At 40.5% G+C, this 15,933-nt stretch overlaps 1 protein-coding gene across 1 annotated transcript; it reads left to right on the top strand.

Moving 5' to 3' along the window:
• Positions 1-5,057: 5,057 nt before the first annotated feature.
• SAXO1 (stabilizer of axonemal microtubules 1) lies at positions 5,058-13,299 on the top strand. The gene is made up of 3 exons (XM_010175310.1): positions 5,058-5,221; positions 8,022-8,224; positions 12,347-13,299. Exons 1-3 carry the CDS (start codon positions 5,100-5,102, stop codon positions 13,297-13,299), a joined length of 1,278 nt encoding a protein of 425 aa, XP_010173612.2. The 5' UTR covers positions 5,058-5,099.
• Positions 13,300-15,933: the final 2,634 nt, after the last annotated feature.

The raw sequence follows: 15,933 nt of genomic DNA, 5'->3' as shown, positions 1-15,933 counted from the left end.
GCCCCCTCCCTGGAAGTGTTTAAGACCAGGGTGGATGAGGCTTTGAGTAACCTGATCTAGTGTAAGGTGTCCCTGCTCATGGCAGGGGGGGTGGAACTGGATGATCTTTAAGGTCCCTTCCAACCCAAACCATTCTATGATTCTGTGACAACTCGTGAACCTGTGTTGGCTGCGGCCAGTGACTGTGCTGTCTCCCAAGTGTTTTTCAATAATACCCAGAATAACCTTCTCCATAATTCTATCAGGTACTGAATTGAGACTGTCAGGCCCATAATGACCAGGTTCTTCCTTGTTAGCCTTCTTTAAAATTGGAATGTTTGCTTCTGCTTTGGTGCTGCATTTTTCTCTGGCATCTAGAAGGCCAGATCATAATTTTTGGTGTTTTTAATGGCAGTTGAAGCATTGTGCGTGTAGGTACAAATTTCTGCACTGGTTCTGAGGTCAGTTCTGGCAGTTTCAGTCCAAAACCGCAGTTCACAGTGATTTCTATCAATACATACCTTCAGATGAAAGGATTTCAAAGACCCTTACTTTTATGTTATATCCTATTTGATGTGGCAGCAACTGACAGTCTTTTATAAAACACTGAGTATATTTCCCACACTGAACTTGAAAGGCTGTAATATAGGTATCAAAGAAGTCTCCATGTGTAGCACAGTTTTCTTCTTGTATTTGTAGTAAAGAAACTCTTGAAGACACAGTTCAGGGCAGACATCCTGTTACTTTAGACATGGGAAATTCAATCTACATAGAAAAGTTTTTTTCCTTTCTGTGTCACGGAACAAAGTAAAGTAGCCCTAATTCAAAGTGAGAACAAGGCCATAAGTTTTCATAGAAAATCCTGTCTGAGAATCCTGCCTCTCGTTTTGCAGAGGTTTCTGTCCTGGCTCTAACCTTTGAGGGAGATACCTGCCATTAAAGCATGATCATACAGCATGATTTCTAGTTTAGACTTGTGTGTCTTTCAAGTAGAAATGGCCACATAATTTTTGTGGTTGGACTATTATCCCTTATGATTGGAAGGAGAGCATGGCACTTCTTTAGACAGTTTGGCAGCAATGGCTAAGACAATATGAGCTTGCTGTCATTCACATCAGTGTCCTTTGCCTACTGAACAAATGGTAAATGTGTTTGTCTCCTTGTTTTGAGTCCCTCTTACTGTACTCAGTTGTTGATAAAAAAGTCTGTATTGCTGCACTCATCTGGTTTAGTGCTTGGGCAGGAAGCACAACCTGCAGGGCACATGGCCCAGATACCAATGGAGACAGAATTCAGCAACAGTTGAATACAGCTACTTTGGCAGCCTCTGCGGAGTCACTTGGTCTTGGTTTTGCCTCCACTGGTAGAAATAAGACATAGCATCTAACAATGCCTCTCATCTGCACGATCAGCTCTTGATAGTTACCAGTCTAGCAGGGAAGTTGCCTTCATTCAATGCCTCCCTATGGAATGATCATTCTTTTAAATGTGGTGTTTTCCAGTCCGTAATAGCCCTTCAAACTTTTAATGTGGTTGAGCTATTCAGCACTAGAGTCAATAAATTGTCACTGTGTTGTCCCTGCCTCCATCATCCCAGTCAGGGTTTACTGACCTCATCGGCATCCTAAGCACAGGTAAATCTTCTTGGCATCTGTCTACAGTAATATTATTGACATTAAAACTTTAAATACTTTGTTTCACATACAGAAACAACATTATCTACTTAAACTGGTTAATTTTTGTAGTTTACAGATGAATTATCCGAGAACGTATATGTAAATATATATATTTTTTTATTTACCTGAAATACCTTTCTAGCTTTCTGTCGCATCTCAGATAAATATCAAGTGTGCACCTCTACTTGATCTATGGTAGTGCTATACAAGCTAATAGGTGAAAGAAATTGGTATTTGCTCCGTCATTGCTGGTTAGGTGCAGTGGGTATGCACACACAAGGACAGACCTCAATAGGTCTTGCTTTAGTAAGTCACAAAATCCATCATAATGAGTTTGTGTAAAATTTGATCTGCAGTAATTGTGTTAATGTGCTGAAATCTGAGAGCTCTCAGGTTTGCAGTGAGGATGGCATTATAGTGCTTCATGACAGGTCTAATTAAGTTTTGACTGCTCTCTTGGGGGAAAGGGGTATGAAACTTTGTTCTCAGTTGGAGGGCACAGATAAATTACTGTATTCATTTTGTGAAAGTTAAATCCATTACCGCCCAAATTTAGCATCTCTGGACATAGACATCTACCTGTTTCCTGTCAAGAGCATATTCCAATTTCAAAGGATACGGTTTCCACAAATAATTTGCTAAAGTTATTAGACTGTTTGGACTTTCCTTTTGCTAATGTCTTGGGTCAGCTGCCAAAAGTAATGCAGCCACAAATGTTTAGTGTGCGCTCTCTCCAAGACTGCTCCTGGGACCCCTGAAATTGAGTTTTGGCTTCAGTTTCTCCATTGTTTGCTGCATTTAGCTAGGATGAGTGAATTCTGACAGCATAAAAGAGTTACTCCATCTGCATGATTGCCTGGTTTTGCACAGTTGTTTGGGTTAACATCAGTCAGGATCTTTAAGACTTCCTTTATACTTGCTATACATTCTGTTTCAAATGAGTCAATATTAATCTTTGCTTACATTATTTCAAAAAGGACATATATGAAAGAGTTAGGAAGATAATACTTAATTCTGCAAATTACCTCTTGTGAACTTTCAGGTGCTGAAGTACAGATAAGTTAACAAAGCTCTCTGAACTGTATTGGTAGTACAGTTATTTGAAATCAGATTAGTAGGATGATCATACGAAAGATATTATTTTCTTGGTTGCATAGGTGGAAAGCAAGATAAAAATTGTGCATAAAGGCAAGAGTGGCCATGAGGAGTATAGTGAGCTTAATGTAGAGCCTTGCTCAGAGTTTGCTATGTCACTAAAAAAAGATGACCATGACAACTTGTGCAGCTTTTGAAAGAGATGCACCCACAATGACATGTAACAGCAAATCCCATAGTTTTGTCCTCTTCCAGGGTACTGCCCTCCTTCCAGCTGCCCTGGATTCCTGGTGGTGGCATTCTGATGAGGGTGAATTTGGAAAACCAAGCATTTAATTTTTTTGGCACTGATGAGCACTATACATCTACAAATACATGTTTCTGTTTTGTTAAACTTTTGCCCAAAATCACAGTGAAGACTGTGTGCATGCAAATGTGTCAAACCTCTTTCTCCTTTTTGAGGTGATTTTCTCCTGATCAGACATTCTTTATTTGCAAAATGCTACTACTGGCCAGTGTCTGCACTGTATGCAGGGCCGTGATGAACTAGTTATAGCTATTTCCCCCACTCCAGTATGAGTGCAATTTTACCATAAAAAGCTAACATAAGGGCCTCATCAACGCACTGCAAAGCCAAACTGAAGACTAGCTTGCTGCATCATAGACTTTAAGAGAGTAGGGAAATGAAAGTGCACTTAGAGGCAGTGTGAAGCCAGCAGACTTGAAGCAGAAGAATAGGCAGATCATTTTCCCTTGGAGAATGAGGAAAAATTCCTAGAAATGCTGGAAGACCAAAAGTGTGGCCAGAAAGTGTCAGCACAGCCTGTGTTTGGAAGATTTTTGTCACAAAATCCATTCCACCAAAGTCACATGGACCAGTGAGTGAGAATATTGATTTTTTTTCCATTTTCCTGTTTACCTCTCCTCCAGTTGCATGGAAGTTGGAACTTTATAAGGTTCCCAAGAGAGTGGGGCATCTTTTTTTTTTTTTTTTAGATCTCCAACCTGAAGTCTTTTATTATTTTAACTGACGGGGATAGTCTGCCTTACTCTCTGTAAGGAGTCCCTTTGGGTCCAAACCCCAAACTTCTCTAAGTCAAAAATGAATCTACTATGACTCCTCCTAATTTATAATTTCACAGAAGGATTTGTAATCCAAAAGAGAAACTGTCTTGTCAAAAATATGCTGGATTTTATTTGAGCACTCTAGTCCCTTCTTCCCCTCTTGTACTAGTCTGGAAAATGATTCCGTATGTGAAGGTGTACCCTTGAATGTAGACCAGAGATAAATTTAGGTAATCAGACATCTACTAATCCTAGATTGCTCAACATTTAATTTAATGGGGACTTTGTTAAGTATAGAAGTCCTTTCAAATGGGTAATTTAGCTCTGGACTAGGCATAGCATTGGAAAACATACATCCAATAGGGAACACTGATTTTGGCAGGCATGATGTATGAGACATAAAACCAGAGGCCTCCCCCTCTCACTGTAATTACTGTGGGCTGATTCCTGAAGTCCTTAATCAGCAACCTTTGCACTGACTGTAGCAGGTTTGACTCAAACCAGAAAGGGACATAAACTGTTATATTTCCGGGAAGAAATCTGAGGGCGGGATCCCAGCCCTCTTTTTGACAGGATGGACCTTGCCCACCCTGCTCTGGCCTGGTCCCAGTGTGGAAAGAAGGTATGATTTACAATCCATAGCAGTGTTTTAGTTTCAGTCAGGAGGGAGCTTCCTCAGTTTGTTCTTACTGTCCTCATTTTGACACACATTATGGAGAGGTCTTGCTGTATGCTGACTGAATTGCTTTCAGAGAGATGGACCGAGCAGTGCTGCCCACGTGTGAGTGAATAGAGACACCCGAATTGTCACCCTTTGTGCTCACTTGTCTACATAAGTGAGCTCAATGTGTGGGCAAAGTAGGATAATAAAATTATGAAAAATTGAACAAAAGGGATATTAAATACAGTTTCTAGTCCAGCACAATATGGTGCACTTGGCTGTATCTCAGATTAACTTGCCTTTTTCTTCATCTAGGTGAACTGGCTTTTCTTAGGCTGTTTTTGTTGGCTTCATAAACTTTTTTTACTGCAGGCTATAGTAGTGGACAGAAACAGCTCTTTCTTTGTGCAGGCTATGCTTTTGCACTTTAAATAATCAAGGCTGTAGCAGTCATTGCAATGCTCACTTATCCATTATTTTGTAGCTGCAGTAACTTTGATAGAGAAGGATTATTGATCAGCTGCCTGTGAGCTACTAACTCCTATGCTATTTTTTTCCCTTGCAGATGTCATCGTTGTCCACACCTGCCCACAAGGTCCTATAACAAGAATGAGAAGCCATGCATGCTGTCAGAGTACATGGAGCGATACCCCTCTTATCCCATCACTGTTCCCAGAGACTCATTTAAGCCAAAGAATGCACAGAAGATAGCAGAGTTATGCATGGAAGGCATCTCGACTACAAAGTATGAAAAATAGTGAAAGAGAGTGAGGACTGTGACTTAGAAAATGTGTGTGTGTGAGCCGAGTAACTGAGAAAAGAAAAATGATAGATTTTCACAGAGAGAGCCTGAAAAGAACAGCATTGCAGTTGCACAAACACTCACAAGGACTCTGTGAAAGAGGAATGAAAGTCTGAGACCAGTTGTTGAAGTGGAGGCAAGCAGCTATTTTTTTTTTGCACTTCCTGGATGTTGAGATGTGATCTGATCAGAGAATGCATGGGATTTAGAAGCACAGTCATGGTCTTGGCTGTTGCTCACTTTCTGTTTTGGGAAGGCTTCTGGGAAATCATCAGAAATGTTGTCTAGTAAAGTATGAATGATAATTGGAGGAGTATTTTTGTTTTGTTCTGTGTTTTGTGTGGCACTTTGTACACTGTAATGTGAGTGACTGTTTCCAAAGAGGTGTGAATATGGTAGAGCTTGATTGTAAAGAGGGTGTGAGTGTTTTCCTCAAGGCAGTAATCGTGGAATGCTGGGCTTTTCTGATTCTCAGCTATGTTGTTTAGTGTTGGTGTTCAGCAGAAGTCCTCACACTTGCTCTGTTCCATCTTCCTAGATGCTATTAGAGTGGTGTGCCAAGCACTTGTCCACAGGAGAAACTAATAAAAAATAGGAATCTGATCCTTTAATCTAAGAGCTTCCCTTTCCTCAAACAGCAGCTGCTGCCTGGTATTTATGTTTACTTCCTCTGTCATCACAGGCACAGTCATGAGCAACACCACTCTTGTCTTTACTGAACTGAATTAGAGACCTAGGAGATGCTAATGGCTATTAATAAAGTCTTAACAGCTAACACCACCCATTTGTCCTCATCCTGACACAGAAGCTCTACCAACTCCTTCCCCTACCTATGCCTTTTTCAGAGCTGTCAGGTTAAATCACAAATGCGGCTGATGAAGCCCAAAATTCCTGACTGACATTTGAGATGCCTCTGTTTATGCAGAAGTTTTCAGCAATAACCAAAAGGATCAGAGGGTTTCAAAGAGCAGACCTCACTTTTATATATGCCTTTCATCTCCAGCATGAGATGAAGCAGCTAGACATCTCTGTGTCTGCTTGTAACTAAATCCTGGGCTCACTGGTGTCCTCTTAAGGCAGACGAGGAGGGGCAGCTATCATGGTCTGCCAAGGAGTCCTCAGAAACTTCACGTTCAATTAGCAAAACTGTCCTTGCTCAGGTAAGGCTAGTGATTCCCATGGTAACAGTTACTCCTGAAATTTAGAACAACTTCAGAAAAGCAGACTAGTAAGAAAGCACAGAAACAACTTAGATTTGCTTCTTCAGAACGTTCACTGTACCAAATATGTGAAACTGGCTTACCCCTGTAAGAAGTGAAAAAATAAAGCCTAAACAGTTAGCCATTGGATTGCAAGTCTTGCTGTCCTTTGGGCAACATTGGAAAGAAAAGACATCCAGCATGAAAGTTCCAAGGCCTAGTGGAAAAATGCAACCACCTCTTAGCTAAAAGCTCTGGTTCTGGTGACTAAACTAAGGAGAGAATAAACTGACAGTGTATGAGAACAACTGCAGGGACTGTGAGTTCAGAAAACACTGAATTGTCAATAATCTTCCCTAATAACACTTTGCCGAGTGTTAGGTGTTGTAGTGCAGCAGCAAGCCCCCTTGATAAAGTCTGGGAGTTGCAGGCAGTACCTTTTTCCATGGCATCTTGGATGCAGGTTGCTACTGATTTATCAGCAGGTCAATCTCTCCTCTGTGATCTCCACAGCAGGTTCTGTTATATTGTAATAGTCAGAGTGGGAAAAGGTACTCTCACTGCCAGAAAACCCTTGATCACAAAGGTGAAGAATTTCCTGCCTGTGATATGTTACTTGCCTCTGGTACAGGCTCAGCTGTTTCAAATGTGGGATTGTGCAGCGTACCGTCAGCGGTTTGGGAAAGACCCTCTCTGTTACTGAGCCCTCCTGGCTACTGAGGATGCTGCATGCCTGTTGTGTTCCTGCTTGTCTTTTCTTGGCCAGTCTTAAAAGACACACTGGCTTTAAATTGCTGACAAAAGTATGCTAAGGGGCTACAACATGTCTTTTGATGCTCTTGGATTTTAATTTTTACTTCTGCTTTTCTATTTTTACCCCTATACCTAAAATTTTTCAATGTATATTATCTTCCCTTCTGCTCCACACAGACTTTGGAGAACCTTATTTATTTGCTAAAATACCTAGCTAATACAGTGTATTCAGAGGCTCAGGCTCTTGCCCATCCAGCATCAGTCCAGATGCAAAGCACAGTGTTAATATTAGACTAGCTCCTGTACTGACTGTGGTGTAAACAGATCTACACACCTGTGGAAAAGTACTCCAACTGAATTCACTGGTGCCAGGCAGCAGACTCTGCCCCGTACCAAAGGGTGTGGGCAGTGAAATAGGTTCAGGTTAGTGAATGTCAAAGAGTAATGTTATTTTTTTCTCCATCTTGTTTCTGGAATGTTTTATTGGATTCAAGTATCGCTAGTCCAGTATCTAAAAATAGCTCTTTTACAATGGTACGTGAGAAAAAGGTGACTGTCCGACCATGCTGATTTTTCTTTCCTCATATGGTGTTTTGCTGTGAAACTTCTCCTGTATCTCCCCATTCGGGGCTGAACTGCTGTGCAGTGTATTGTCTGGGAAAGCTATTGTTGCCTCTCTCATGTTTCCCATACATACTAGACAGGGGAAGTATTAATTTCTTTGTGTGTCCAGAAAAGGGAATGTAACATTTTCCTTAAGTTAAAAGACATAATGAAATTATTCTTCGCAGGGGAGATTACATAGCTCATGAAGTGTTGCCACGGAAACCTAAACCACCTGAAAAGTATGTCAAGAGTGATGAAAGTATGGATTTGACCTCCACTTATAAACAAGATTATAACTCCTACCCTAACTCTCAAGTACCTTCATGCCTTCCATGTGTGACGAAACACATTCCCAGTGCCAAGATGGATACAAGAACCACTTACGAAGGTACATACCCTTGCAGCTTCTTTTGGGACTTCACCAGTAGCTTCACTTTTTAAGAAGACAGATCAAAAGACTGTGCAGTGCAGTTATTCCTTCTGTCTATGTATGACAACAAGCTATGCAGGAACCACAGAGACACAAATTGTTGGGAGTACAGCCTCGTGTTAATGGTAGCATTGGAATCTCTCTGAATTCGCCTCCTTTGTATGTCTGACAGGCCTACAGGTATCCCAGGTAAAAGGGCTGTATGAACACCTGCAAGTGGGTCCAGCAACATCATCTTTAGGATATACTGAACTTAATATTGGTATACTGCAGGGCTGGTCCATACATTCAGTACATCAGATACATCTAAGATACGTATAATTTGCTAGGTCTGAGCAGGTCATGAAGCATGGGACCCTTTTTGTGTGTACTGCATAGTTAACCTATGGATATGCAAGAGACATATATGGGTATTACATATACACAGAAGTTACACACAAATGTTCAAAGCACTCAGGCTTTCATACTGGTAAATCAGGTGAACTGTCCATCTAAGTATGCCTTTGTTTCTTAGTAGCAGTAACTTGATGTAGGTGGTTTGTCTTTGTTCCTTTCTCTCCACTAGCACAAGTTCTCTTCTACATGCGCTGGGAGAAAACTTTCAGTTACACCGGTAGAGTAACTGTTAGTTCTGGTAGTAAGTCATAAGTAGAAAATCAGAGGATTTTGCCTCCCCTCTGCACACCTTCCAGCTAGCTACCATTGCTAGGCAGACAGCTAGCATTTGTGTATTTCTTAAAATATTTTTTTAATTAAAAAAAAAAAGGTTGTGCAAATATAAAAGATTACAGTTGGTACTGACATTGAGATTTGCCCCAATGTACAGAAACGATTTTCTTCTTGAAACTAAAAATGATAAAGGAACTAAGGAAATAAAAGGCATATGAATGAATAACAGAATATTATCCAGCTAAAATGACTGAAAGTCAGACTTCAGTGCAGCTGCATGTTTGCAATAGCATAAACTGGGATTTTTACATTAAGCACACAGGAAATACTGTCCATTTAGAATGACTTGAGTTGTGAAGACTCTGACCCACAGGTGCAAAATACTCATGTTTACACAATTTTGAACACTTCGTTTTGCATAAGCAATGTCACCAAATGGTATTCATTGGAATAGCTTCAGTGAAACCAATAAAAAATGGCTGCTTTGCACAGACAGAGGATCCTTCCTTCTGTGTTTGGATATCCTTAACTTCTCTGTATCTGAACCAGATGTATATTTTTGTCTTTTATCAGTGTTTAGGTCAGCACCTTAACTGTTACTCGAGAGGTCTAATAAAATGTATTACACCCACATTTGGTTATAATTTGCAGTATTTTTCAAAACACTGCAAATGGAAATCTTCATCCAAACACCCTCAAAGATCAAGTTGCATACTGAATGAATTCCCTTTTAAAGGCCCAGATTCACAAAAAATACAAGTTTTGATTTTGCTATTCTCTAAACTTTGCAAAGTTTTACTGTTTACTACTTAGGTGTGAAATTTTGAAACATGCTATTCAATTATCATAATTCATATATTTAAGCAGCATATAAACCAGTGCTGTATTGGTATTAAATACCTTTCTCTTCTTACTGTATTGTCATACTCCTTCAGACTAAATACGCCATAACCGAAATGACACTGTAGCTTTAAAGTTAAGCTATTGCATATCACAATTGATTGCAGATGACTTTGCAACTTAAGGTTTCAAAATTCCCGTCTCCTCCAAGCTACACGTGTAGCTGTTTCTAGCCATCTGCAGGTACGTAATCTAATTCTAGTTTTGTCTTGCTTGGTTATAGTGAGATGTGCCTAGTCCTCCGATAACATATGGTTTATATCCTCTGTTCCCTTCTGCACCCGCTAATGTTTTCAAGATTGTGCTACATGGGAAACTATTAATATCTGTGGGAGAAGAATTAGAGCTACAATAAAATTGTAACATATTTTGAAGCATAGTAGCACTGCTGGCTTACACTAAGTAAAATAAATCCATAATGCCTATGAGGTCTCCAAATGTGTAGAGCTTGTAAATTTTAAAAATTGAAGACAGATGGACTTGCTTATCATATTTTGAATATTTTGCAAAAGCTGTGGTTACATCCAAAATGTATAGACTATTTTCCAACAAAGACGATGGGAGAACCCAAAAGGTTTTCTAGTAACTCTTGGTTGGCATCTAAAATGTCAGATCTCTGAATGAGCCCTTGCTTAGAGGTGGGCTGAATCTCACTAACTTCTCACTTTTTAGCACTTTATGAATACATTCCATGTAATGACACATGTTTCTATGTGGTTGTGGTTCACCTTGCTGGACTGTCTCTCCAGGAAAATGATGTCCCCTAGGCACGGGCACAAGGTCAGCATCCCAGCAGTGCAGTCTAGGACATCTCATGTTCCCCTAGAACACGAGCACCTGGGGCATTTAAAGACCCCTGGCACTAGCAGGGCATGCAGCCTGGGCTTCAGTGGCACCAATAATGGCAAATGATATCTATGCTGGTGCACATAGGCAGGCCCATATTCTCAGCTGACTACCCTAATTAGTGGGATGAAGGCAACTCTGTACCCAAGGGCCAGGGTACTCACTGGGAGCAGCATGGCACCTGGGGCTGCTGCTTCCTCTCTTGTGCTAGAGCAGAGCAACTTGATTTGATTGAGAAGGACTTTCATTGGACACCTAATCTGGGCAAAAAATTACTTTTTTTTGTTCAACTTCACATTGTAATGAACACATCCTTTGTGTAATTGTGTTTGTGTAGTACAGCCATTCAAAAGGAATAACTCTGTTTGGATTGGAGAGTTCAAATATCCTGATACCTAATTGCATCATTTATTCTCTAGTACTTTGAAATCCAGATTTCCTTCCTGAGCAGAGTCAGCTGGAAGCTTATTTGCCTCATGACTCTCAATGAGGTTTGAAAGGAGGTAAAAAAAAAAAGACTTGGTTTAGCTCCAAGGCTATTTGATTTCAACTTCCTACCAGTAACCATAATGGTCTCTAGGGAAAGTTGCACAAGATTACTAGGAAGGGAAAAAAATGACGGTCTTGTGGCTGCAGCACCGGTTGGAGACTTAGGCAGCTTTGCAATAGATTTCTAGTGTGACTGAGGACAAATCTTTTTAAGTCTCAGTGCTTCATTTGTTTTTCCTGGTACCGTGCTGAGAAAGGAAGGTACACCTCTAAAATGTCACCTAAAATGTTTTCTTAGTCATTAATGTGGATAGAAAGATTTCTGGAGTATGCACCATCTCTGTAATATGATTCAGTGCTTTGGATCAGTGTAGGCTTGGTGTTTTTATAATAAGGAAGAACTGGAGACAGAGTTACGAGCTCCTTCTCAGTTCCTGCCCATACTGACAGCAGGAGTACTGCAGAACGCAAAGCCAAGAGCCGAGGAAATGCCACACAGCACAGCTTACTGATAACAAGATGAGCTGCAAAACCCTAAACTCAGCAAACAGTAGCAAACAGTAGGCAGCATCACATCTGTGCAGTTGAGAAATTGGATCATCCCCAAATGAGAAGGTACAAAGGGGGAGTGCAGGTCTGCGACCTGGCTTTTAGAGTGGAATGGAGGACATACGGTTCTCCTTGCCCTAGAGATACTGTGGGAGACACCTGAACAGCTTTTTTCAGACACAGGCATACTCTGCTTGTGCTCTAAACGAGAGACAACATAGCTGCAGGAAGGTAAATGAAACAGTCGAAGTCAGTGCCATGATACTCCACTTCCATGATTTCTGGTTGACTGAGCATGAGGACAGCACCTACTCAGTCCCCTACAGAAAATGTTTCTGCAAGACTGAGAATATAATTTAGTCTTCCTACGTTGTATTTCACCATCTCAGTAGGTATGGGTGGGTATAGGACTATTTTAATTCCATTTTCTGGGTAGATGCTAAGGATTTTCAGAGGTTAGCGCACTAATGTATAACTTGTTCTACAGCAGCTCTTTTAATAGGTTTTGTCAATCATTACAACATCAACAAATACTTATTACAGTAGAAAATGTAATAAAACATAATATGGTATATGCCTAAGCTCACCAAAAACTTCAGTTGAGCACTGATTCCTCTTATGTTTCAGATGACTATGTGCACTGGAATGAACCAAAGACAGAGCTGATCAGACCAGATGACAGGTTTCGTGCATCAGAAGAAAAATTTGACCACAGAACCATTGTCCAGGCTGATTATCTCTACAAGGGGCCAGTTACCACTCAAAGCTGCAAACCTCTGAATCTGGTCCAGAAAAGCAAGTCTCCCTTTGAGAATGTAACTAATTATAGAGTGAATTATGTTCCACATCCTCTGAAGAAACGTTATGTCCACAAATATGAGAAATACAAGGTCAGCGATGACCCATTTGATGGCCTCACTACTCACAAATTTTCTTACAAGGGGCTGGCTGGTCAGCCAGCCAAGCTGGCAAAGCCATACCAGCCAAAGCTTCTCCATGATCTTCCATTTTCTTCTACAACTGAGTTTCAGGAAAAATACCAAGCTTGGCCATGGGCTCCAGTATTCACCAAAAAACCTGACGTATATCTTCCTCCTCTGGAGAAAATGGACCTTCATACCACTGCTCAGCTAGATTACAAGCACCCAAAGGGCAAGTCAGCTAAGATGTGTCGACCTTTGGAACAGCTTAAAAAAATTACTGAGCCATTCAGTAGCTCTTCTGTAATGAAGGACGACTATAAGCTTCAGCTGTGCAAGACACTAAAACCTATCACTCATGCTCCAGAGCTGACTTTCCCAGCAAAACCAATGGATTTCTTGACTACCTTTAAGACCCATTATGTGCCTCATCCAGTCACAGTTATGAAGAGCTATAAGCCTGGCTGGTCAGGCCAAAAGCATCACACTCTGCTAGATGCTAAAACCACCTACGCTACCAGCTACACACCAAAGGGCATTGTCAGATGCTTGGCCTCTTACAAAGACCCACCTGGTTACGTCTTTGAGGAAACTGATGCTGATGGTCACAGTCTCTATGTCCCTGCTTCCAAGAGTGAATGCTTGCAAAGTGGGCACTGAAGGAAGAGAGTGGATGCAGCCTTCTTGGAAATAGATTCAAAGAGCAGGACTTCAGTGAGCTACAAATGAGAGCTTGATTTTGTTTGTAACCTTTTTTCAAACCAATCATTTCATATTTGGAGAGCTCTTAAAATAAACTTAATTCCCAGGCATTGGCTTTTTCTGGATCATTTGCACAAATGAAAAACATAAAATCCAGGAAAAGGACACATTGATCCTTTTTCCTCTGTGGTTTTTTTTTTTTTTTTCTTTTGCCACCTAACTCTTGCTCTTTAACTGGGAGAGATAACCTCCTTCTGAGACAATAAAAGAGAAATCTTGTAGTAACATACATTATTATTAGTGTAACATGAGTTCAGCCGTGTCCATGATACAGTGGTAGAAGAGCCTCTTCAGATTAATTACATGCTGTGAAGTTACACTTGAAAGTCATGTCTGGATAACAAACTTTGAGACCTGGCCTTATCAGTCGCTCTCATCAAAGACATGTACAAAAGGTACAATTACTGGATTGTCCTGTTTTTCAGCTGAGTCAGAGCTGGGTTTCTTTTTAGTAGTAAGAACAGTGCTGTGTTTTGGTTTCAGCATGGGATTTGCTATGAGAGAAACACTGATGACATACCAATGTTTTAATTTTTGTCACTGGAAGTGAAGGTCTTTGTGTTCTGTTAGTCTACAAGCACAAAATCTAAGGGTGGGGGGTGTGAGGAATATTTAAATTAATAAATTAATAAATTGGCATAGCCAATTTGGATATGCCAATGGGCTATTCCATATTATATCATGTCATGTTCAGCATATTAGTGAGGGTCTCTTTCTCTTTTCTCTCGCTCTGACTTTCACTCTGGCTCTCGTTCTTCCGGGATTGCGGTTTCGGTTCGGGATTGTCGCTCCTCTGGGATCATTATCTGGGAAGGGGATGGGCTTGGTTGGCAGGTGGTGAGCAATTGCACTGAATATCACTTGGTTTCATATTTTATTACTGTAGTTATTATCATAATTATTTTAATATCAGTATTATTTTAAGTTTTATTTTATTTAAATTATTAAATTGTTCTTATCTCAGCCTTACCCTTTCCCTCCAGTTCTCTCCCCTATCTTCTGGGGAGTGGGGAGTGAGTGAATGGCTGTATTTGGCTGCTAGCCAAGTGCTAGCCAGGTGAAGCCACCACATGGATAAACATTATTGAAGACTGTACCTCCAATAATTTTGCCACTGTGCTACCTAGATGTAGGCTATCAGATGTGAGGTTGTCACGCCAAAGATGCCACCCTAGGCTGACAACTTGCAAGGGAAGCTTTTTAGTAAAAGCTTTTTGCTCTAGGATGCAGCATGGGTACCAGAAATGTCAAAGGGTTGAAATTGTCGTGTGTTGCTACAGCTCAGCCAGCAGCTGGACTTGTATTATCTTTTGGACAAGGCCAATATTAAACTCCTGACCAGAATTGTTCATTTCTGTGTCCAACGTGCTTTTCTGTAGGTTTACAATTGCTACATTAGCGCTATGAAACTTACTGGCTTCTTAAGCACATTCTACTTTCCTAAATCCTCCTCTCCCTTACTCCTGGCAGCTCTGGCTGTTTCCTGAGTATTTAGCACACGTGCTAGGTACAGTTGCATGCTGGAGGAAAGGCTTGTGTCTCAACATCAAAGTGGTTGTATTCAAAGAAGAAGTGGAAGACAATTTCCTGTATAAATGTATTTTAAAACTTTAGAAAACTTTGAAACCTGTTGGGATAGAAGTCTTCCATAGGTGCTTTTGAACTAAAGCACAAACACATTGCATCTGGAAATGTGAATGCTTCACCCTGAGGTTGGGAAGCCACTGGAACAATCGCTCTAGAGACACAGTGGGTCTGCATCACTTAAAGTCCTTAGATCAGTCCTCCAGGCCTTTTCTAAACATATGCTCTAGTTCAATTAAAAGTGGTGTGCTTGCAGCAGGAACAACTGGGCAAATCTCTAGTCATTACACTACACAAAAGAGCCAAACTATGTAGTCATTGATGGCTCCACACAGCCTTCAGAAATTCAGGAATCTAAAATATTCACTCACTTGTAGTGTGTTATTAACCTAAGAGTTTGTGTGGCATTTTTTTCGGCTTCTGCTATCTTACCAGCTTTCTTGAACCTTTGTGTTTTTAATGTTGACCTCTGACAGGAAAATATTTTTTCTTCCCTATCTCTTTTAATTAACTTATTTTTCTGATTTTGTTTATCAGCCTGTAATTCTGTCAGTTCTGAAACAGGGTTTATAAGAAAGAAACAGCTGGGGCTTGTGACTGCAGAAGAGATTGTTGTTTTATGCAGAAATTCTTCCTGACTATTCTTTCAACTCTTTGATGTGAGACTGGGAGCGAATGCCAGGAGAGTCTAGTGTATGAATCTATCTTTATTACAGACTTGTGGGTTTTTTGCTGGGTGGAAGTTAGTCTTATCAAAATAGATAGCAAAGCAATATGCTACTTAGCATTAGTAATTGCTGGATTTTTAACATCAACAACAGGAATCTTGGTTTTGTAAACAGTGGACCACCTCACAGCAGCATCAAGCAGACATGACTGGTTTAATTCCAACACTTTTGCAGCATGACAGACAGATTCAGGTTTTTATCCAGACTTGTACCTAAATGT

This window comes from Antrostomus carolinensis, unplaced genomic scaffold, assembly GCF_000700745.2.
Source record: "Antrostomus carolinensis isolate BGI_N321 unplaced genomic scaffold, ASM70074v2 scaffold9269, whole genome shotgun sequence".
NCBI classification, from domain to species: domain Eukaryota; kingdom Metazoa; phylum Chordata; class Aves; order Caprimulgiformes; family Caprimulgidae; genus Antrostomus; species Antrostomus carolinensis.
The sequence above is the reverse complement of the archived record's forward strand: the minus strand, read 5'-3'. Positions and strand labels throughout refer to the sequence as shown.

Coding starts and splice junctions, on each gene's coding strand:
- SAXO1 (XM_010175310.1), top strand. CDS start 5,100: ATGCTGTCAGAGTACATGGAGCGATACCCCTCTTATCCCATCACTGTT. Junction 5,222..8,021: donor GAAGGCATCTCGACTACAAA/GTATGAAAAATA, acceptor TATTCTTCGCAG/GGGAGATTACATAGCTCATG. Junction 8,225..12,346: donor TACAAGAACCACTTACGAAG/GTACATACCCTT, acceptor CTTATGTTTCAG/ATGACTATGTGCACTGGAAT.